General features: G+C 38.6%; 1 protein-coding gene across 1 annotated transcript in view; it reads right to left on the reverse strand.

The window, feature by feature from the left end:
- Positions 1–401: 401 nt before the first annotated feature.
- Positions 402–22,543, reverse strand: part of ANKRD45 (ankyrin repeat domain 45) — a 54,197-nt gene continuing 32,055 nt past the window's right edge. The window contains exons 4-6 of the mRNA XM_032393393.1: positions 8,061–8,155; positions 5,043–5,181; positions 402–2,098 (exon numbers count right to left, since the gene is read on the reverse strand). Coding sequence (XP_032249284.1) covers positions 2,067–2,098; positions 5,043–5,181; positions 8,061–8,155 — 266 coding nt within the window. The 3' untranslated portion in view covers positions 402–2,066. The remainder of the gene's footprint in view (positions 2,099–5,042; positions 5,182–8,060; positions 8,156–22,543) is intronic.

Here is a 22,543-nt window from a genome sequence, read left to right on the forward strand (position 1 = left end):
CCAGAAGATTCAGTGTCTGGTGAGAGCCCATCTCCTAGACAGCTGTCTTTTTACTGTAACCTCACACGGTGCAAGGGGCAAGTGAACTGTTTGGAGGTCTCTTTCATGAGAAGAGACCTCCCAAAGGCTCCACCTCCTAACATTATCATATTGGGCATTAGATCTTAACAAATGAATTTGGGGGCAGCAGGAAGGATACAAACACATTCAGACCACAGAAACTAGTGAAGGAGTTAGAAAAGGAGATTGTTAAAAAAGTAAAGGAACCAGGGGCACCTGGGTGGCTCAGTCAGTTAAGTGTCTGCCTACAGCTCAGGTTATGATCTTGGGGTCCGGGGATTGGGCCCCATGTCAGGCTCCTTGCTCAGTAAGGAGCCTGATTCTCCCTCTCCCTCTGCCCCTCCCCCACCTGTGCTTGCGCTCTCTCTCTCTCTCATAAATAATTTAAAAAAAGAAGAAGAAGAAGAAGAAGAAGGTAAAGGAACCATAATGACATAAATGTGGCAATCAAGGAGTTTCCAGAAGACAACATGACTATATACATTAAAAGCTTCAAGAAGTTTGAAGATAAGGATTGAAAGACAAATAAAGGAGAGAGAGGTTTATTTTGTACTAGGCATCTCCACAAGTGTCTCAGTCTTATCTAGGAATCTTTGAAGTGAGATTCAGGAATCCTCCCCTAATTACCAGGACCATATGCCTGGGAAGTCATGTCATATTCAAGATCAAGGCTCAGAAAACAGAAAGTTAGAGCAGAAACAGTAAAAATGGCAACTAGCCTTGTCCCAAATTGCTATGGTGCTTAAAGGTAATGGACTTTGCAGCGCACAGCAGGAGAACTGAGCAAATACAGACAGACCTCCTTCTTCGTGGGACTCCAGAGGGGAGTCTACCAGAGGGGAGTGGCAGTTACTGTCCTGTTCTTTTGCTGAAGGCAACTGAAACTCAATCGCTCATGCATAAAAATTATCTCAAAACTTAAAAATTTGTGACACAAATTTTAAAAGTGTTATCTCAAAACCATGGTTGAGAAAGTGTCAACTGACAAGGAATTACTGAATTGCTTATTTCTTTTCCTTCCCCTCTATAATGAAAAACTAGCTTTCGGGGTAGGACAAAAAAGAAAGTCATTAAGAACAACAAATAAATGTTGGGTTTTTTTTTAAAACATGTTCTTTCTATAAAAATTTTCCACAAAATCAAAAGTAATGGAAGTCTCGGGGGCTTTCAGATAAACTAGGAAAAAAAGACATTCCAAATCACTAATATGAAACCAGCAGTGATACTTAAAACCTAAAAAGTATAAAACAGAACAGAAAGAAAGATACTATGGAGTCCCGCTGAAATATCTATATTGCCAAACCTACAGAATATGGTAAATCTAAATATGGGTGTGTGTGTGTGCGTGTGTGTGTGTGTGTGTAGAGAGAGAGAGAGAGACCAAGGAGGTGGAGGTTAAAAATAAAGAAATGAAGGTTTCACTAAAAGACTAAATACCACCTTACAGGTAAATTTTAATTTGGACGTAAAAAGTAATAGCTGTACAAGAAAAGGACCCTGATCCAAACCATTCTTAATATTTCCTTGCTCTAGAATGGCATTCTATAGCTTTCCTTTTGAGAGAGGGAGAACAAATTTTTCCTAGGTAATACATCTTTTTTTTTTTTAACAGAATTCCTCAGTTGAATGGAAATGTCCTGCCTCAGTTACAAAGAAAACTGTTAGATTCCCTATATAGACATTAGAGCTCCCAGAGAGCCTTGGGGAGTGATTCGTACCCGAGTGCTCTCTGGAAAGAGCATGTGGGACTCACACGGACCTGCACTTGGAGCAGAGGCAAGGCCAGAGTGTCCGGACATAAGCATGCTGAATAGGGTAAAATTTTAAAAAGGGTGATTTAATTTCATACTTAAACCTTTTTATAAAACCTCACATCGATTTTCTTTACTTCAACTGGCATATTGAATAAGTTTGCTTTTATAAATACTAGAAGGAAGTGTGGTCTTTTATAAAATATATATTCAGTAGAAGGTATGATCTTGATTGACTTCTTTTCTGACCATGGCTTAGGCTACAGATTTGGCACTTTTCACTTGACCTGAAAGGAAGCAGATTTTAAAATTATACTTAATTAGCTTGTCATATAAAATAAAAATGAAGCCAGTTTTTAAAATAATTGGCATGAAATAAATGAGTATGTCCCAGCCTGAACCAGTCATTAATGAAGCCTTGGTATTGGTATATCAATTCAAGAATTCTCCCCTACCCTTTTTTTTTTTTTTAATATTTAAAGGTATGAGGTCACATTTCCAATATAATCAGTATTATTCTTCCTAATTCTGCTATTGAATAGAATAATTTGAATAAACTGCTTAACTTCTTTGGTCTTCACTTTCTTCACTGTAAACTGAGGGGATCATTTCAGAGGTTCCAAGATCTAACACTTCTATAATATGAAGGTATAAGATACTGAGGTGCTTGGAGGGGGTGTAGGAGACCTGGGGGGAGAGGTGATCTCCTCAGAGATGGGAAGGGAAGCAGGAAGGGGTGATGGGCCAGGCTAACAGCAGCGGTAGATAGTGGGAGATGGTGGGAACCAAAGTGTACCATCAATAATTCAGGCCTTAGTCATCTCACTCCTGGACTATGATGGTCTCACTCCCTTCAGTCTCTTCTTCATCCATTTTATAAGGAAAGCCATAGTATTATCCCTTACTTAATCCCTCTTCTCTGCTACCCCAAAGCCTTTAATGGCAACCCACTGCCCTGGAAATAAAGACCAAACTTCTAAGCTTATAATTCAGTACTTTTAATGAAGTGAGCGCAAGTTAACTTTCCAACCTTCTCTTCTCCTATTCCTCACAGACTCAACTACAATCAGCCAGATGGTTCCTGGCCACTTCTCCGTTCCCATGTTTGAACCTCTCATCATCAGACTGGGCTTTCATTACAGAATTCCCTTCATATCCCACCCTTGCTCCCCATCCTTTCAGCAATTTCTCTTTCTTCGTGACACTTCCTCTTCATACTCAGGCTTCTTTGAATATACACAGCACTGAGTTTATCTTTTCAGGTATGCACCCTCACTCACAAACTGGGTGGTGGGCTGCTTACAGACAATGACAGTGTAAAGCCTCTGTCTCCCTTAAGGGAACCTCAGCGTGTGCTCTGCATAAGCTCTACAGATACCGGAGAAAGACAGCAAGGGATATTCTGCCAGAAAAAACCAGAGCCCCTTCTGACAAACAAAAAAGTCTTTGGTACTCAATATCCACATTCAAAAGAATGAGTTCACCTCATATATAAAAAATAACTCAAGGGGCGCCTGGGTGGCTCAGTTGGTTAAGCCACTGCCTTCGGCTCAGGTCATGGTCCTGGAGTCCCGGGATCGAGTCCCGCATCAGGCTCCCTGCTAAGCGGGGAGTCTGCTTCTCCCTCTCCCGCTCCCCCCTCTTGTGCTCTCTCACTCTCTCTCTCAAATAAATAAATAAAATCTTTAAAAATAAATAAATAAATAACTCAAAATGGACCAGAGAGCTAAAAGAAAAGAGCTAAAACTACAAAACTCTTACAAAAAAACATAAGAGTAAGTCTTGGTGACCTTGGATTAGGCAATGTTTCTAGATACGACACTGAAAGCATAAGCAACAAAAGGAAAAACAGATAAATTGGACTTCAAACTTAAAGCTTTTTTTGTCTCAAAGAACACAATTAAGAAAACGAAAAGATAATCCACAGAATGGGAGAAACTATTTGCAAAGCATATATCAGATAAGGGACTTGACTCCAAAATACATAAAGAACTCTTACAAATCAACAACAAAAAGACCAGTTTAAAAATGGGCAACGGATTCAGATAGATACCTCTCCAAAGAAAATACACAAATGGCCAGTAAACACATAAAAGATGTTTAACATCATTAGTAATTAAGGAAATGCAAATTAGAACTACATTAAGATATCACTTTACACCCACTAGGATGGCTAAATTTTTTAAAAAGATGATAACAATGTTGATGATGATGTGGAGAAATTGGAATCTTCATATATATTGCTTATTGGCAACAGTTCAGCAGTTCCTCAAATGATTAAGCACAGCCCGGCAATTCTCTCCCAAGAGAAATGAAAACAAGCAGTCACACAAATTTGTACAGGAAAGCTCACAGCACTGTTATTTATAATAGCCAAAAGCATGGAAACTTGAATATCCATCAACTAATGAATGAATCCATACAATAGAATACTATTCAGAAAAGAAAGGAAAATTGAAACAAATTCCAACATGGAGGAACCTTGAAAACAATATGCTAAATGAAAGAATCCAGACACAAAATGCCACAGATTGTATGATTCCATTCGTGAAATGTCCAGAACAGGAAAATCTATAGAAATAGAAAAGATTAGTGGTTGCCAGAGGCTCGTAGGAGGTGGGAGGTGATTGCCAATGGTGTTTCTTTTTGGGGTGGTAAAATGTTCTGAAATTAGATGGTGGTGATGATTGTATAACTCTGTGAATATACTGAAAACCACTGAATTGTACATTTTTAAATGGTGAATTTTATAGTATAAGAATTATATCCCAATAAAGCCGATATTTTAAAAATTCTTAGGTATGCCTGCCACCAAGATTCTGAATGCACCTTCTCCAGGAACAGGATAGTATTCCCCCAACGGGCTTTTCAAAATGCAGTTATAATACTGAAAGTGCTTTTTCAAATTCTGCCACTCTAGCTCCTAGGAGGACATGCCTTCCTAGTTGAAAATCAAAGGCATAATAAATTATATAAAATTAAATAACAAGTAATGGTAACAATATTAAGATTAGTATTAGACATTCTCTTTAGAAATAATTCAATTATTTTTATTTATTCTTAATACTGAAACTAGTAATAAACTTAGGGAGTTATATCATACTTGTATATGTGCTGATAAAAGGTTAATGGCTACTTAAGATTGTTAAAATCAGAGTATCTCAGAAATAACAACACTGAACTTCATATTCATCTTTTCTGACATTCAAACCATTTTCATCCAAAACTTACGTGGTGTTGCCATTTTTGTGAAGATAGGAGTCACGATATCTTCCAATTGTTGTTTCTGTTCAAAAATCTCGTTAATGGAAGCTTCCAAATGGGTTTCCAACCACTCATTTTTTACATGGCATGCAGTGAGGATGGTATTCTAGAGACAGAAACAAAGAGTTTATTTTCTACTTGTTTATTGAAAAATAAAACTCTATAGTATCTCTAAACTAGCACTGTGCAACAGAACTTTCTGTGATGATGGAAATGTGCTATCTGCATTGTCCAAACCAGTCACCATTTGACATTTATAGCCATAGAGTACTAGAAAAGGGGCTAGTCTGACTGAGGAACTGGATTTTTAATTTTATTTAATTTTAATTAATTCTAACTTAAAACAGCTACACATGGCTAGTGGTTGCTATGTTGGACAGCGCAGCTCTAACATTAGTGGAATGTTGTATATAATAAAACTCATAAGCTAGAGTCATGAAGTCTTGGGCCAGTGTACAGCCTCTCCCTAATTCTTTAGTCTCATTGGGCCCTGTGATAAAGAGAAATGTTTGCAAAGGTTGGAGAAGAACAGGTGGTTGGTATGACCTGGATGCAACTCAACAGACAATGCTATTTTATTCCCTCAGATGGTTCAGAGGACAGGAAGTGCAAGAAATTCCAGAAGAGCTCCACCTCACTGAAAACGTCTCTGTTTGCATTGCAAAGCTATTTCTGCCCATGCACAGCAAACTGAGGGTGTCTGCTTTAAGATGTTTACTTGTTCTATGGTTTGTAATAAGAGAAATGAATGCATTTATTGCATGGCCTGTCCATATTATTAAATAAGCAGTATTGTATGCAGACATATGTAGAATCAAGTGGATTTGGAAAGATGTCCATAATATATTATTAAAAGGAAAAAAAACAAATTAAAGAATAATATGTAGTTTAAAAAAAGAATAATAGGTATAGTGTAATCCCACTTTTAGAAAAACAAAACCTTATAAAACCATATGTGTGCGTACATATATTTATATAAGTGATGGGACAAGTATGGTGAAATTAACATAAGATTGTTGGGGCGCCTGGGTGGCTCAGTCGTTAAGTGTCTGCCTTCGGCTCAGGTCATGGTCTCAGGGTCCTGGGATCGAGCCCCACATCGGGCTCCCTGCTTGGCGGGAAGCCTGCTCCTCCCTCTCCCACTCCCCCTGCTTGTGTTCCCTCTCTCGCTGTGTCTCTCTCTGTCAAATAAATAAAATCTTAAAAAAAAAAAAAAAGATTGTTATCAGAACCATAGGGTAAGATAGTAAGACTGGAAATGGGAAGAGAGAAAGCTATTAAGTTTGCTTTAGGCATTTCAATTTTGTTCTAATTGTTACTATATGTACACAGTATTTTCTAGTTCAAATAACCAAATATTTAAACATTGAAATTTAAAAAGCTTTTATAGTAACTGGTTGGACAATGCACTGTCTGTGGCAGGAAATTTTTGGTTCCCAGATCCAATAGCTGAAATAGCTATTCTAATAGAATTTTGCCTATATTTTGTTGGTTTCATAAGAGATTTTGTAAAGTGTTTTACAAACCACAAGTGAAATGTGTAATTTATCATGTTCTCAGACGTGGGGATGTATTACACTTTGAGCAATAGCTAATTCTTTTTCATGAGAATTATAAGTCACAGGGAATTCACAGAATATCCTGCACAGAAATGCAAGAGATAAGTTTTTTTTTTAAAGATTTATTTGAGAGAGACAGTGCGTGCCCAAGCAGGGGGAGGGGGAGACCGAGAGAGAGAGAGAGAGAGAGAGAATCTTAAGCAGACTCCCCACTGAGTTGGGAGCCCTATGTGGGGCTCCATCCCACCACTCTGAGATCACAACCAGAGCTGAAATCAAGTTAGTCACCCAACCGGCTGAGCCACCCAGGCGCCCTGAGAGAGATAATTTAAAACCAAAACACAGTTCTGGTACCTGGAACATATATTTTTATTTTAGTGTATATCCAAAGCAATAAACTAGTCCACATGCAGAACTTAGTATATGGTAAATGTGGGAAGTCAGCTTTACAATTAGCTATCCTTATATTTGTGTATCTTTTTTTTATCATTATGTAAAGTTTGAATATGTAATATATAGATCTCGTCTGAATATGTAATATATTTCTTTGTATATACAAAGAAACTAAAATATGATATATATGTAAGTTTTAAAGCAAAACTTAATGAAATGAGTATCAGTAGACCCAACTAATCAACAGGATAACTAGAACATTGCCAGAATAACTCTATTTCTGTGCCCCGCCCATAATTCATCCCCCTATCCTCCTCCAAGAGATAATGACAATCTGTGCTTATAACTTTGCTTTCTTTTTTAATAGTTTTACCCTATATGTAGGTATCCCTAAACCATATAGTTTTATTTTGCTTGCTTTTGAAGTTTATGAAAATCTCTGTAGTCTTTGCTGATTTTTTTTTCACTCAACAATATATTTTAAAAATGTATTCATGTTCAGGTGCCTGGGTGACTCAGTTGGTTAAGCACCTGTCTCTTGATTTTGGCTCAGGTCATGATCTCAGGATGGTGGTCTCAGGGTCATAAGATAAAGCCTTGCATCGGGCTCCCTACTCAGGATGCAGAGTCTGATTAAGACTCTCTCTCCTGTCCCTCTGCCCCTCCCCCTCCCCCCTTGCTCGTGCATGCTTGTGCTCTCTCTCTCTCTCTTTCAATAAATAAATAAATAAATCTCTTTTTTTTAAAGTATTCATGTTGTTGAGTGTAATACTTAGTACATACATCTCTATGTCACTCCTTTATAGTATTTCATTTAATTTTTATCAGTCTATCTCTTACTAGTTGTTTATTAAGGAAGGAGCAAAGGAAGGAAGGAGGGAGGGAAGAAAGGTAGGAGGAAAGAGGGAAGGGAGGGAGGGAGAAGACAGCAGTAAGGACCACCACCTACCTCTAGAGCATTAGTATAGAAATTAAAGATGTAAGGCAAAAATCTCAAAAGACTTCTGAACAAACAATAATCATAATGCAGTACCTTGTCTTCCTTAAAGAGCTTCCCTGGTCCCTTTTCTGTGTCTGTAACCGCTGCAGAGACCTTTGCAATGTATTTTTTCAGAGCCAGCCTTGCATCTGAAGGAATAGGACAATAAAATGCACAATAATAAGACAAAGACTAAGAAATATGCTCAACTATTTACAAGGTACTATTATATATCTGGAGTTTATAAAGACTGTGTATAGAACGGGCGCCTGGGTGGCTCAGTCAGTTAGGCGTCTGCCTTCAGCTCAGGTTATGATCCCAGGGTCTTGTGATTGAGCCCCACATTGGGCTCCCTGCTCAGTGAAGAGTCAGCTTCTCCCCCTCCCTCTGCCCTTGCCCCCCACTCATGCTCTCTCTTGTTTGCTCACTCTCTCTCAAGTAAATAAATAAAAAATCTTAAAAAAAAAAAAAAAAAGACTGTGTGTAGAAGATTTGTTAAGGTTGTTTTCACTGAATTTCAAGATAGATGATACTCAACTAGCATAGCACTTTGGGACATTCACCATGTTCCTAAAATGGTGCTAAAATTTTGAAGACAAATAAATATTATATGTGATACCTAATCCCAAAGAGACCATATTCCATTAAAATTTCTACTCTAGAGAAAGAAACAAAAATTCATTTCCAATAGATGAGCCATCACTTGCTTTACCCCTTGTGATCCTTCAAAATAAATTCAAAAATAGCTTTTCTCTTTTTTTAATATTTATTCATTTAAGTAATCTCTACACATAACATGGGGCTTGAACCCATGACCCCGAGATCAAGAGCTGCATGCTCCTCCAATGAGCCAGCCAGGCGCCCAGCTTTTCTCTTTTAAAAAAAAAGTGTTTAAAATAATTCCATTCACTATAGCACCCATAGTAATGTCATCACAAAATCTGCAAGACCTGTTTGAATAAAATTACACTTGGAGAGAAATAAAAGACTTAAATAAATGGAAAGGCTTACCATATTCCTAGATGGAACAACTGAATATTATAAGTTGTAAATAAGCCCCAAATTAATCTGAAGGTTGAAGTATTAACTTCCTATGGCTACTGTAACAAACTTTGATGGCTGACAACAACACAAATTTATTCTCTCACAGTTCTAGAATCCAGAAGTTTGAAACTGGTATCAATGGGCTAAAGTCAAGGTGTTGGCAAGGCTGATTCTATCTGAGGGACCCAAGAGGAAAACCCATTTTCTTGCCCTTTTCAACCACTAGTGGTAGTCTGTATCCTTGACTGGTGGCTCTTTCCTCCATCTTCAAAGTACATCCGGTCTCACCTTGATAATCCAGAATAATCTTCTCATCCTTAACTGAAGGATCTACAAAATTCATTTTGCCATATGAAATAACATTCACAGGTTCCAGGAATAAGGACCTAGATATGTTTGGTAGCCATTTTTCAGCTCATCACAGCCTGCCCTAAAATTCACATCTATCCCACATGCAAAATACATTCACCTCATGCCAACATCCAAAAATCTCAGCACATTACAACATCAACCCATGTCCAAATGCTCATCTAAAATATCAACTCAAAAGTCTCAAACCTCATCTAAATCAGCTAAACAAGCTATGGGTGAGACTTTGGTGTGATCCATCATCCTGGAGTAAAATTCCTCTCCATCTGCAGACTTGTGAAACTAGAAATCAAGTTCTCTACTCCCAAAATACAATGGTGGGACAGGCACAGTGTACGAGTTGTAGACACTGCCATTCAGAAAGGGAGAAAGTGGAAGGAAAACAGGAGTCACCAGTCCCAAGCAATTTTGGAATCCCACAGGGCAAATCCTATTAGGTGTCAAGACCTAGGAATAATCCTCTGTGGCAGAAGGCTCCATCCTCTTGGCCTGTGTTTCAGCCTGAATCATTCTTTTTTAGGAAAGGTAGCATGTATTCACAGCTGAATAGTTTCATCAGTCTGTTTCCTGCCTGTAGGGTTTTGGGAGTCCAGCAGCCTTTTTTCTTTTCTTTTCTTTTCTTTTTTTTTTTAACATTTTATTTATCTATTTGAGGGAGACAGCACAAGCAGGGGGAGCAGCAGAGGGAGAGGGAGAAGCAGACTCCCCACTGAGCAGGGAGCCCAACATGGGGCTGGATCCCAGGACCCTGAGATCATGACCTGAGCCGAAGGCAGACGCTTAACCAACTGAGCCACCCAGGCACTCCAAGCAGCCTTTCTTCTTTTTGTTTTCTCTGTGTCCCTTTGTTCAAACTGACAATGTTCCTACTGGTATAACATCCTCAAAAACCTTGTGAGTCCCCCTGCAAGCCACAGAGACTCATTCCATTAAGCAAGAGGCTCCTCCATGGGTCCTTCCGGAATAATCTTATTTCTATTTCTGACTTCTGCTAAGATGACTGAGGGGAGCCATGAGTATCACACCCAATCTCTTCAGCACAAAACACTGTCCAGCCACATCCTTGCCTTTTCTCCAGAGCACACTTTCCTAATAGTGAATCTCCTAATTTTAGCACTTTCCTAATAGTGAATCTCCTAATTTTAGCACATTTGCTACCTGGATAGGCTGAGAATTTCCCAAATCATCAAGTCCTATTTCCCTTTTACATAACAATTTTTTCCTCAATTTATCTTTCCCCTCTCACATGTTACTATAAGCAACAAGAAGAAACCAGGTCATGTCTTCAACACTTTGTTTGGAAATCCCTTTAGCTAAATGTCCAAGTTCCCCACTTACAAGTTCTGCTTTTGGTATAAGGACAGGACACAATTCAGCAAGCTTTCTGCCATGATTGTCTTTCCTCCATTTTCCAATAACATGCTCCTCATTTCCTTCTGAGGCCTCACCAGCAGCATCTCTAACATCTGTGTTTCTACCAACAGTCCGCTCAAGGCAACCTAGGCTTTTTCTGTGTTGCACCTCAAAATTCTTCTATCTACTCATTACCCAATTCCAAAGCTGCTTCCACATATTTAGATATTTTTTACAGCTGCACCTCAATTCCATGTACCAAAATCTGTATTAGTTTCCTATGGCTGCCATAACAAATTATCATAGACTTGACGGCTTAAGACACTAATGTATTCTTTTACACTTCTAGGTGCCAGAAGTCTGAAATTGGTTTCATTGGACTATAGTCAAGCATAGACAGGGCTGACTCCTTCTAGAGGCCTGAGGGGAAAAACCATTCCTTGCCTTTTTCATCTTCTAGCAATTTTATGTTTTCCTCAGATTGTAGCCCCTCCCAACACCTCCAAAGTGCATCATGCCACTCTCTGCTTCCAGTCACATCACCTTCTCCTCTTCCTGTCAAACATCTATTTCCTTCTTATAAGGACACTGTGATTATATTTAGGGTCCACCAGGAGAATCCAGGATAATCTCTCAATCTCAAAATCCTTAATCCTTATCATATCTGCAAAGTCCATTTGGCCCTATAACATTCATGGGTTCCAGTAATTAGGACCTGGATATCTCTGGGGGCTGTTATCCAGCCTATCATGATCAGCATACACAATCTCATGAAACTTCACATAGGAGTTTTTGAGAGAGTTAAAAAGATCACGGTACAGAGGAAGATGGAAGCAGGATAGGGGGACCATAGGCTCATCTTGTCCCACAAACAGAAGTAGATAACAATCATCCTAAATACCCCAGAAATGAACCTGAAGACTGACAGAACAAATTCCACAATTAAAGTGAGAGAAGCCAAGAAGAAGAAGAAAAGAAGAAGAAGAAGGAAGAAGGAAGAAGAAGGAAGGAGGAGGAGAAGGAGGGGGAGGGGGAGGAGGCAGAGACTTAGACAAAGTGCCAAGATGGAAGAATTCATCTCACATGAAAGAACAAGATAAGGTCACAGCCAGAGATCTGAGTGAAACAAATATAAGTAACATGCCTGATGGAGAATTTAAAGCATCATAAGGATACTCACTGGACTTGAGAAAAGAATGGAAAACTTCAGGGAGACCCATAACACAGAAATAAGAGAGTTAAAAAGAATCTGTCAGAAGTGAAAAATGTAATAAGTGAGATTAGAAACAGGTTTGAGGCAATGAACAGCAGGCTGAAAGAAAACGAAGAATGAATTATTGATGTAGAAGACAAAATAATGGAAAATAAGGAAGCTGAACAAAAGAGAGAAGAATTATGGAACACTAGAATAGACTTCATCTTATGGAACTGAGTGACTTCATCAAAAGTAATAACATTTGTATTATAGGAGTCCCAGAAGAAGAAGAGAGAAAAGGGAGCAGAAAAATTATTTGAAAAAATAATAGCAAAAAACTTCCCTAATCTGGAGAAGGAAACAAACATCCAGATCCAGGAGGCACAGAGAATTCCCATCAAAATCAACCAAAGCAGGCCAACACCAAAAATATTGTAACTAAATTTGCAAAATACAGTGATAAAGAAAAAATCTTAAAAGCAGAAAGACAAAAGAAGTCCTTAACTTACAAGGGAAAACCCATAAGGCTAGCTGCAGATTTCTCAACAAAAACACGGCCAGCCAGAAGGGAGTGGTATGACATAGTCAAAGTGCTGAATGGGAGAAATGTGCAGCCAAGAATATTCTATCCAGCAAGGCTATCATTCAGACGAGAAGGAGAGAAAAAGAGTTTCCCAGACAAACAAAAACTAAACCAGCCCTGAAAGAAATATTGAAAGGGACTCCTTGAGTAGAAAGGAAAGACCAAAAGTGACACAGATAAGAACATCACCAGAAACAATGACAAAACAAGTAATAAAATGGCACTAAGTACATATCTATCAATAATTACTCTGAATGTAAATGGACTAAATGTTCCAATAAAAAAACACAGGGTACCAGACTGGATAAAAAAAAACCAAGACTCATCTATATGCTGCTTACATGAAACTCATTTCACACCTGCAGACTGAAAGTGAGGGGATAAAGAACCATTTATCATACTAATGGATGTCAAAAGAACACCTGAGTAGCAATTCTTATACGAGAAAACTAGACTTTAAAATGAAGACTGTAAGCATCCTTTCTTGATCAAAACTCTTCAGAGTATAGGCATAGAGGGTACATACCTCAATATCATAAAAGCCAACTATGAAAAACCTACAGTGAATATCATTCTCAATGGAGAAAAACTGAGAGCTTTCCCCCTAAGGTCAGGAACGCGGCAGGGATGTCCACTATCACCACTGCTATTCAACATAGTATTAGAAGTCCTAGCCACAGCAATCAGACAACAAAAAGAAATAAAAGGCATCCAAATCGGCAAAGAAGAAGTCAAACTCTCACTGTTTGCAGATGATATGATACTTTATGTGGAAAACCCAAAAGACTCCACCCCAAAACTGCTAGAACTCATACAGGAATTCAGTAAAGTGGCAGGATATAAAATCAATGCACAGAAGTCAGTGGCATTCCTATACACCAACAACAAGACAGAAGAAAGAGAAATTAAGGAGTCGATCCCATTTACAATTGCACCCAAAACCATAAGATACCTAGGAATAAATCTAAACAAAGAGGCAAAGGATCTGTACTCAGAAAACTATAAAATACTCATGAAAGAAATTGAGGAAGACACAAAGAAATGGAAAAACGTTCCATGCTCATGGATTGGAAGAACAAATATTGTGAAGATGTCAATGCTACCTAGAGCAATCTACACATTCAATGCAATCCCCATCAAAATACCATCCACTTTTTTCAAAGAAATGGAACAAATAATCCTAAAATCTATATGGAACCAGAAAAGACCCCGAATAGCCAGAGGAATGTTGAAAAAGAAAAGCAAAGCTGGCGGCATCACAATTCCGGACTTCCAGCTCTATTACAAAGCTGTCATCATCAAGACAGTATGGTACTGGCACAAAAACAGACACATAGATCAATGGAACAGAATAGAGAGCCCAGAAATGGACCCTCAACTCTATGGTCAACTAATCTTTGACAAAGCAGGAAAGAATGTCCAATGGAAAAAAGACAGTCTCGGGCGCCTGGGTGGCTCAGTTGGTTAAGCGACTGCCTTCGGCTCAGGTCATGATCCTGGAGTCCCTGGATCGAGTCCCGCATCGGGCTCCCTGCTCGGCAGGGAGTCTGCTTCGTCCTCTGACCCTATCCCCTCTCATGTGTTCTCTCTCTCTCTCTCTCATTCTCTCTCTCTCAAATAAATAAATAAAATCTTTAAAAAAAAAAAAAGACAGTCTCTTCAACAAATGGTGTTGGGAAAATTGGACAGCCACATGCAGAAGAATGAAACTGGACCATTTCCTTACACCACACACAAAAATAGACTCCAAATGGTTGAAAGACCTCAATGTGAGACAGGAGTCCATCAAACTCCTAAAGGAGAACACAGGCAGCAATCTCTTCGAGCTCAGCCTCAGCAACTTCTTCCTAGAAATATCACCAAAGGGAAGGGAAGCAAGGGCAAAAATGAACTATTGGGACTTCATCAAGATAAAAAGCTTTTGCAAAGCAAAGGAAACAGTCAACAAAACCAAAAGACAACTGACAGAATGGGAGAAGATATTTGCAAATGACATAACAGATAAAGGGCTAGTATCCAAAATCTATAAAGAACTTATCAAACTCAACACCCAAAGAACAAAGAATCCAATCAAGAAATGGGCAGAAGACATGAACAGACATTTTTCCAAAGAAGACATCCAAATGGCCAACAGACACATGAAGAAGTGCTCAACCTTGCTCGGCATCAGGGAAATCCAAATCAAAACCTCAATGAGATACCACCTCACACCAGTCAGAATGGCTAAAATTAACAAGTCAGGAAATGACAGATGTTGGCGGGGATGCGGAGAAAGGGGAACCCTCCTACACTGTTGGTGGGAATGCAAGCTGGTGCAGCCACTCTGGAAAACAGTATGGAGGTTCCTCAAAAAGTTGAAAATAGAGCTACCATATGATCCAGCAATTGCACTACTGGGTATTTACCCCAAAGATACAAAAGTAGGGATCCGAAAGGGTACGTGCACCCCGATGTTTATAGCAGCAATGTCCACAATAGCCAAACTGTGGAAAGAGCCAAGATGTCCATCGACAGATGAATGGATAAAGAAGATGTGGTATATATACATACAACGGAATATTATGCAGCCATCAAAAGGAATGAGATCTTGCCATTTGCAACAATGTGGATGGAACTGGAGAGTATTATGCTGAGCGAAATAAGTCAAACAGAGAAAGACATGTATCATATGACCTCACTGATATGAGGAATTCTTAATCTCAGGAAACAAACTGAGGGTTGCTGGAGTGGGGGGTGGGGTTGGAGGGATGGGGTGACTGGGTGATGGACACTGGGGAGGGTATGTGCTCTGGTAAGCGCTGTGAATTGTGCAAGACTGTTGAATCTCAGAACTGTACCTCTGAAACAAATAATGCAATATATGTTAAGAAAAAAAAAAGAAGAAGATAGCAGGACGGGAAGAATGAAGGGGGGGAAATCGGAGGGGGAGACGAACCATGAGAGACGATGGACTCTGAAAAACAAACTGAGGGTTCTAGAGGGGAGGGGGGTGGGAGGATGGGTTAGCCTGGTGATGGGTATTAAAGAGGGCATGTTCTGCATGGAGCACTGGGTGTTATGCACAAACAATGAATCATGGAACACTACATCTAAAACTAATGATGTAATGTATGGGGATTAACATAACAATAAAAAATTTAAAAATAAATAAATAAATAAAATGAAGACTGTAACAAGAGATAAAGAAGGACGCTATAGCATAAAAAAGGGGATAATCCAACTAATAATTATAAATATTTATGCATCCAGGATGGGAGCACCAAAATATATAATAAAAAACATAAAGGAACTAATTGATAAAACACAATAATAGTAGAGGACTTTAACACCCCACTTATATCAATGCACATATCATCTAAACAGAAAATCAACAAGGAAATAATGGCTTTTTTTTTTTATTATGTTATGTTAATCACCATACATTACATCATTAGTTTTTGATGTAGTGTTCCATGATTCATTGTTTGAGTATAACACCCAGTGCTCCATTCAGTACGTGCCCTCTTTAATACCCATCACCAGGCTAACCCATCCTCCCACCCCCCTCCCCTCTAGAACCCTCAGTTTGTTTCTCAGAGTCCATAGTCTCTCATGGTTCGTCTCCCCCTTCAATTCCCCCCCCCTTCATTTTTCCCTTCTTGCTATCTTCTTCTTCTTCTTTTTTTTTTTAACATATAATGTATTATTTGTTTCAGAGGTACAGGTCTGTGATTCAACAGCCTTACACAGTTCACAGAGCTCACCATAGCACATACCCTCCCCAATGTCTATCACCTAGCCACCCCATCCCTCCCACCCCCCACCACTCCAGCAACCCTCAGTTTGTTTCCTGAGATTAAGAATTCCTCATATCAGTGAGGTCATATGATACATGTCTTTCTTTGATTGATGGAAATAATGGCTTTGAATGACACACTGGACCACATGGACTTAATAGACATATTCAGAACATGCCATCCTAAAACAGCAGAATACATATTTTTTTCAAGTGCACATGGGACAGTCTCAAGAATAGATCACATACTAAGTCACGAATCAGGCCTCAACAAGTACAGAAAGATTGAGATCGTACCATGCATATTTTCTGACTACAATGTTGAAGTCAACCACACACAAAAAAAGTTTGAAAAGTCCACAAATACATGGAGCTTAAACAACATGCTATAAAACAATGAATGGGTCAGCCAGGAAATCAAAGAAGAAATAAAAAAAACATAGAAACAAATGAAAATAAAAGCAAAATGGTCCAAAACACTTGGGATGCAGCAAAAGTGGTCACAAGAGGGAAGTACATAGCAATACAGGCCTAGCTCAGGAAGCAAGAAAAATCTCAAGTAAACAACCTAACCTTACACCTAAAGGAGCTAGAGAAAGAACAAGGAAAAAGCCTAAAACCAAAAGAAGGAAGGAAATAATAAAGATTAGAGCAGAAATAAATGATACAGAAACTAAAAAAACAATGGAACAGATCAATGAAACCAGGAGTTGGTTCTTTGAAAGAATTAATTAAATTGATAAGCCCCTAGCCACACTTACCAAAAAGAAAATAAAAAGGACCCAAATAAATAAAATCATGAACAAGGGAGGAGAAATAACAACAAACACCACAGAAATGCAAACAATCATAAGAGAAGATTATGAAAAACTATATGCCAACAAACTGGACAACCTAGAAGAAATGGATAAATTCCTAGAAATGTATAAACTACCAAAACTGAAACAGGAAGAAACAGAAAACTTGAACAGACTGATAACCAGCAAAGAAACTGAATCAGTAATAAAAATCTCCCAACAAACCAAAGTCCAGGGCCAGATGGCTTCACAGACAAATTCTACCAAATAATTAAAGAAGAGTTAATACCTATTCTTCTCAAACTATTCCAAAAAATAGTTTTGGAATTCATTCTATGAGGCCAGCATTACCCTGATACCAAAACCAGAAAAAGACTCCCCTAAAAAGAAAACTACAGGCCAATATCCCCAATGAACATGGATACAAAAATTCTCAATAGCAAACAGAACCCAAAGGATTAAAAGAATCATTCACCAATCATGGCCTCATAGAATGAATTTGGAAGTTTTCCTTCCTTTTCTATTTTTTGGAATAGTTTGAGAAGAATAAGTATTAGCTCTTCTTTAAATGTTTGGTAGAATTCGTCTGTGAACAACTCAAGTGGGATTTATTCCTGGGCTGCAAGGGTGGTTCAATATTCACAAATCAATCAATGTGATACACCACATTAATAAAAGAAAGGATAAGAACCATATGACCCTTTCAATAGATGCAGAAAAAGCATTTGACAAAGTACAACATCCATTCATGATAAAAACTCTCAACAAAGTAGGGTTAGAGGGAATGTATCTCAGCATAATAAAGTCCATATATGAAAAACCACAACTAATATCATTCTCAATGGGAAAAAACAGAGCTTTTCCTCTATGGTCAGGAACAAGACAGGGATGTCTACTCTCACCACTGGTATTCAACATAGTACTGGAAGTCCTAGCCACAGCGATCAGACAACAAAAAGAAATAAAAGGCATCCAAATTGGCATAGAAGTCAAACTTTCACTATTTGCAGATGACATGATACTCTATATAGAAAACCCAAAAGACTGCACCAAAAACCTGTAGAACTGATACACGAATTCTGTAAAGTCACAGGATACAAAAACAACATACAGAAATATGTTGTATTTCTATACACCAATAATGAAGCAGCAGAAAGGCAAATTAGGGCATTAATCCCATTTACAATTGTACTAAAAACCATAAGATACTTAGGAATAAACCTAACCAAAGAGGTGAAAGACCAGTACTCTGAAAACTATAAAACACTGATGAAAGAGATGAAGATAAAACACAAAGAAATGGAAAACATTCATGGATTAGAAGAACAAATATTGTTAAAATGTCTATACTACCCAAAGTGATCTACACATTTAATGCAATCCCTATCAAAATACCAACAGCATTTTTCACAGAGCTAGAACAACCAATCCTAAAATTTGTATAGAACCATGAAGGACCCCAAATAGCCAAAGCAACCTTGAAAAAGAAAAGCAAAGCTGGAGGCATCACAATTCTGGAGTTCAGGTTATATTACAAAGCTGTAGTGATCAAAACAGTATGGTACTGGCACAAAAATAGACACATAGACCAATGGAACAGAATAGAGAACCCATAAATGAACCCACAACTATATGGTCAATTAATCTTCAATAAAGAGCCAATGGAAAAGAGTCTCTTCAACAAATGGTGTTGGGAAAACTGGAGAGCAACATGCAAAAGAATGAAACTGGACCACTTTCTTACACCCTACACAAAAATAACTTCAAAATGGATAAAAGACCTAAATGTGAGACAGGAAACTACTAAAAAGTCCTAGTGGAGAACACAGGCAGTAACATCTTTGACATTGGCAATAGCAGCTTCTTTCTAGATATGTCTCTGGAGGCAAGGAAAACAAAAGCAAAAATAAAGGATTGGGACTTCATCAAAATAAAAAGCTTCTGCACAGAGAAGGAAACAAACAACAAAACTAAAAGGCAACTTGTGGAATGGGGGAAGATATTTGCAAATGACATCTCTGATAAAGAACCTATACAATTCAACATCCAAAAAACAAATAATCCAACTAAAAAACGGGTAAAAAACATGGATAGACATTTTTCTAAAGAAGACATACAGCTGGCCAACAGACATGAAAAGATGCTCCACATTACTCATCATCAGAGAAATACAAATCAAAACTACAATGAGATTTCACCTCACATCTGTCAGAAGAGCTAAAATAAAAAATACAAGGAACAACAGGTATTGGTGAGGATGTGGAGAAAGGGGAACCCTCTTGCACTGCTGGTGGGAAGGCAAACTGGTGCAGCCACTGTGGAAAACAGTATGGTGGTTCCTCAAAAGTCAAACACAGAACCACTCTACAATTCAACAATTGCAGTATTTACCCAAAGAATACAATAATACCAATTCAAAGGGATACATGGACCCCAATGTTTATAGCAGCATTATCTACAATAGCCAAACTACAGAAACAGCCCAAGTGCCCATCTATATTGATGTGGTATAAAATGGAATATTACTTAAGGTATATATATAAATTGGAATATTACTTAACCTTAAAAAGGAATGCAATCTTGCCATTTGCAAGGATGTGGATGGAGCTAGAGAGAGTATTATGCTAAGCAAAATAAGTCAATTAGAAAAAGACAAATACCATATGATTTTGCTCCTATGTGGAATTTAAGAAACAAAACAAATGAGCAAAGGGGGAAGAGAGAGAGAGAGAGGCATACCAAGAAACAGACTCTTAACTATAGAGAACAAACTGATGGTTACCAGAGGGGAGTCGGGTAGGGGGTTGGGTGAAATAGGTGATGGCGACTGAGGAGGGCACTTGTTGTGATGAGCACTGGGTGCTGTGTGGAGTGTTGAATCACTAAATTGTACATTTGAAACTAATATTACACTGTATGGTAACTAACTGGAATTAAAACAGAAACTTTAAAAAAAATCACCGTAACACTCAGCTGTGTCATCTGTAGTAACTAACAAGCCTCATTTGTCTATCTGTAAAGTGGACATAATAAAAGAGGTCAAATTCAGACCCACGTCTGGAATAGTTTTTAGGGTTTTTTTGGTTTGTTTGTTTGCTGGACTCAACACAGGGCTCAAACGCACAACCCTGAGATCAAGACCCGAGCCAAGATCAAGAGTTGGACGCTCAACCAACTGAGCCACCCAGGTGCTCCAGGAATTGTATTAACATATAGGGACCAGTTAACTAGTATTCTTGCTTCCAGCCCTTCGCAGATTCAAACCTATCATTCACGCTGCAAGCAAAATTAATTCCCTAAACTGGAATCCAAGGTTTAGATTTTGGCTACACTATTTGGGTAACCTGGAGTCAGTGGTAGTTCCAGAATTCCAATACAGGATGGAGGAATTAGTCAGAAGACGGGACTAAAGAACTTGTCATGAAACTGCATTTGTATGATAAGCACACTGATTTTACTGAGAGCACATGTTTATTTGGGGTGGCTCGGTAGAGAAAGGACTTTATTGCAAGCATCCTCTTAATGCCACCATACCTGTGTAATGCATTCAGGCTGCTATAGCAAAACATCACCGACTGGGTAGATTATAAACAACAGAAATTCATTTCTCATGGTTCTGGAGACTGAGAAGTCCAAGATCAAGGCACCAACATGGTTGTGGTCTGATGAGACCCTCCTTCTTCATAGCTGGCATATTCTCACTATGCCTTCACATGGTGGAAGGGGCTAGGGAGCTCTGTGAGAACTCTTATAAGGACACTAATCTTATTTGTGAGGGTTCCACCCTCATTTTCTAAGCACCTCCCAAAGGCCCTACACCTCCTAAAAATATCACACTGGGCATTAGTATTCAACATATGAATTGGCGGTAGGAAGACACAAACACTTAGACCACAGTAATACCTTAACCTCTCTAGGTTTCATCTATAAAATGGAAGTATTGTAGTACAGTCCTCATATAACTGTAAGGACTAAACAAAATGTAGTATAATGCATGCAAGTATCTTGGCACAGTGCCTGGGACATAGTAAAGCACTCGGTAAGTTTATCATTATGTCACTCTTCTCCACAAAACTCTCTAGATGACTCCCTGCTGACTACTGAATAAAACACAGAGCCCTCCAACATCCATCTAGCCACAAACTACCTTTCTAGCTTTATCCCTTCCAACATTCATCCAGAGAGTCTACCCATTATTTACAGAGCAACATCCGCACCTGTCAAGATGGCTCACTCTCAGTTCCTCAGCTGTCTGTCTGCTCAGACATTAGCTTATCAGAGAGGCCTTTCCTGTTTGCCCTCTATAAAGGAACACACACTCACTCATTCACTTACTGGCAACTTCAAAACCCCCTTGCCGGCGACTTCATAACCCACTTGCCGTTCTACTTTTCTCGAAAGCTCTCTATAGATTTATAGATTTTGACAGATATATTTTCTGGGTCTTCCTACTGGAAAGTAAACTGAGGAACATAAAGATTCTGTTTTGTGCCAAATTGTGTATATAGTCTCAGGTCCTAGGACAGTATTTAGCACATAGAGGTACTCAATAAGTATTTATTATATGAATGTTGACAGAGAATTTCTCTATTATGTTTCCTCAACCTAAGATGCCCTCTCTGCATTGCCATCTTCCAAAATTCTACTCGTTCTTCAAAGCTTACTCAAATACTCTTCTGTGAAACTTCTGACTTCTGATTCCCCCGAATAGAACTCATTGCTCTCTCAACCATTACACGATTATAATTTGAGTTAGCTCTCATTTTAGTCTATCTCATAATTTTTCCTATCTTGTTTTTTGCTTCTATCTCTAGACTGTAAGCCCTTTAAAGGCAGGATCTATGTCTCATCTTTTTACCATACTCCATGCCAAATTCCCCACCCCTCACTCACTATTGGACAGTACCACATTGCCACCAAAGGGACACAGGTTAAAAGGGGGAGGAACTCAATATTTGCTTAACTATTTGAAGGGAAGGACATTCCAGAGTAAAAAAAACAGAAGCAGACGCTAAATTGTGTGAAACGGTATGGCTATAGCAACACTTTAGGTAGATATAAAACTGCCATACCTCAGAAGGCTTGGAGGAGATACAGGTAAATTATTTCCATGAAAATCTGTTAATATGATTACAGAATTTATTAGCAAGCAAAAATTAGTAAAGTCTTCATTTTTCAGAAAAGGGAAAAAGGTCAAAACATTCTGGCAAAAAGCAAGGAAAAATATCCCTAAGAAACCCAGGAGGAGTGCCTGGCTGGTTCAGTTGGTGAAGCATGCAACTCTTACTCTTGGGGTTGCGAGTTCAAGCCCCACGATGGGTGTACAGATTACTTAAAAATACAAAGAGAGAAAGAGAGAAAGAGGGAAGGAAGGAAGGAAGGAAGGAAGGAAGGAAGGAAGGAAGGAAGGAAGGAAGGAAG

The sequence above is a fragment of the Phoca vitulina genome, unplaced genomic scaffold, assembly GCF_004348235.1.
Source record: "Phoca vitulina isolate PV1807 unplaced genomic scaffold, GSC_HSeal_1.0 scaffold73, whole genome shotgun sequence".
NCBI classification, from domain to species: domain Eukaryota; kingdom Metazoa; phylum Chordata; class Mammalia; order Carnivora; family Phocidae; genus Phoca; species Phoca vitulina.